The 2,100-nt window shown below is 57.5% G+C and overlaps 1 protein-coding gene across 1 annotated transcript in view; it reads right to left on the reverse strand.

Annotated features, from left to right (window-relative positions):
* Positions 1–2,100, reverse strand: part of Parvb (parvin, beta) — a 34,880-nt gene that overhangs the window by 2,918 nt on the left and 29,862 nt on the right. Inside the window, exon 10 of the mRNA XM_013035429.1 lies at positions 362–463. Coding sequence (XP_012890883.1) covers positions 362–463 — 102 coding nt within the window. The remainder of the gene's footprint in view (positions 1–361; positions 464–2,100) is intronic.

The raw sequence follows: 2,100 nt of genomic DNA on the forward strand, positions 1-2,100 counted from the left end.
CCTCCCCACCAGTGCTAGTGCTCACACTGAGGGTGTGGACACTGTCTCTTAGCTTTCTCACTCCAGGCTGGTGCTCTTGAGCCACAGCCCCATGTCCGGCTTTTCACTGGGTAACTGGAGATAATCTCACAGACTTTCTTGCTTGGACAGAGATCCTCCGATCTCAGCCTCCTGAGTTGCTGGGATTACTGGTGTGAGGCACCAGGCTGCTGGTGGGTTTTTCCTTCCCACTGAGTGACAGAGTTGCAGTCCCGAGGTGCTAGTTTCTACTTTCTGAGGAAAGTCGCACACCGGTGGACACAGTCAGCCTGGCCCCTGGCCACGAGCCCCGGGCGGCTCCCAGGACAGAACCCACACGCACCTTCTGGTCGAAGCTGTCCGGAGTCAGGTAGAAGTTGTGCAGGGGGACAAAGTAATCTTCCAGCAGCCCCATGAGCAGGACCAGGTAGACGCCATCTGCGAACTGCAGAGCACACTCGGTGACGCGTGTGCACACAGGGGGTCAGGCAGGGCGGCGGCCGGTCGCGCCGCCACCTGAGACCCTTTCTGCCGCCTGGGTCTGTGCAGGGGGGCCCACAGCACCCCTCCTCTTGGGCTGCCTGTTTTTGTCAAGCCAATGCATTCTGTTCTGTTGAGATGTACACAGTGTACTCTGGGCATCCGCCCTGGACGTCCACGCCTTTTTATTTTGTGCCAGTCCTGGGAATTGAACCAGGGGCCAGAGCTCCTCGCTGGCTTTTTCACACGAGGCTGGCACTCTTGCATTACACCTCCACTTCCTGCTTTTTGCTGGTTAATTAAATGTAAGAGTCTCCAGGATTCGTTTGCCGGGGCTGGCGTTGAACCTCAATCCTCAGATCTCAGTCTCCTGAATAGCTAGGATCACAGACAGCCATCAGTGCCTGGTTCTGAATTTGAATTTTTTTAAACAATTAAGTACAAAATTCAGTTCTTTGGTGCACCAGCGACACGCAGCCGGTGACCACTGCCTTGTCAGATGGGTCAGAGAGTCTCCATCACTACAAGAGATCCGCCGGCCAGCAGCCGTCTAGAAGATTCTCAAACAAGACACCTGGAGGGGGAGGAGGGGCCAGGACACCCCAGGGGCCCAGGCTTCCGCAGGCAGCAGGTTGAAATGGGTGAATGAGAGCCTGAGGAAAGGAAATGGGTTCTCAAACCTCCGCTCAGCCCAGCCCGCGGCCGCCGAGGCAGCCCGTCTCCGAGTGTCTCCATGCAAGAGTAGAAGCCACAAACAGCCCAGGACCTCAGGAGACGTTGCTAAGAGACACGAAGCGAAAAGCAGGCTGAGCTCAGGCCTGTGATCCTCGCTGCGTGGGAGGCTGAGAAAGAAGGGTCAGGGCGGGAGGCCACCAGGGCAGCAAAGTCCCACCTGTCACCTCCCAACAACCACAAGGAAGCCCAAAGTAGGCAGGTCACGGCCCAAGCCTGGGCCTGGGTGAAGTTGAGGTCCTGCCTTAAACAAAACCATGCAGGGGGGCACAGAGGCTCACACCTGCAATCCCAGCTACACAAGAGGCTAAGACCTGAGGATCCCAGTTCAGAGCCAGCCCGGGCAGGAGAGTCCGTGAGACTCTGATCTCCAATGAACTTCCAAACACAGCAGGAAATGGTCTGTAGCTCAAGTGCCAGCCTGAGGCACAAAAGCTCAGGGACAGTGCCCAAGCCCCGAGTTCAAGCCCCAGGACTGGTGCACGCGCGTGTGCACACACACACACAAAGCTCAGGGACAGTGCCCAAGCCCCGAGTTCAAGCCCCAGGACTGGTGCACGCGGTGTGCACACACACACACACAAAGCTCAGGGACAGTGCCAAGCCCCGAGTTCAAGCCCCAGGATTGGTGCACGCGCATGTGCGCGCGCACACACACACAAAGCTCAGGAACAGTGCCCAAACCCCGAGTTCAAGCCCCAGGACTGGTGCACACATGCACGCACACGCATACACACACACACACACACAAAGCTCAGGGACAGTGCCCAAGCCCCGAGTTCAAGCCCCAGGACTGGTGCACATGCATGTGCACACACATACACACACACACACACACACACACACACACAAAGCTCAGGGACAGTGCCA

The sequence above is a fragment of the Dipodomys ordii genome, unplaced genomic scaffold (assembly GCF_000151885.1).
Source record: "Dipodomys ordii isolate 6190 unplaced genomic scaffold, Dord_2.0 Scaffold211, whole genome shotgun sequence".
Classification (NCBI taxonomy): domain Eukaryota; kingdom Metazoa; phylum Chordata; class Mammalia; order Rodentia; family Heteromyidae; genus Dipodomys; species Dipodomys ordii.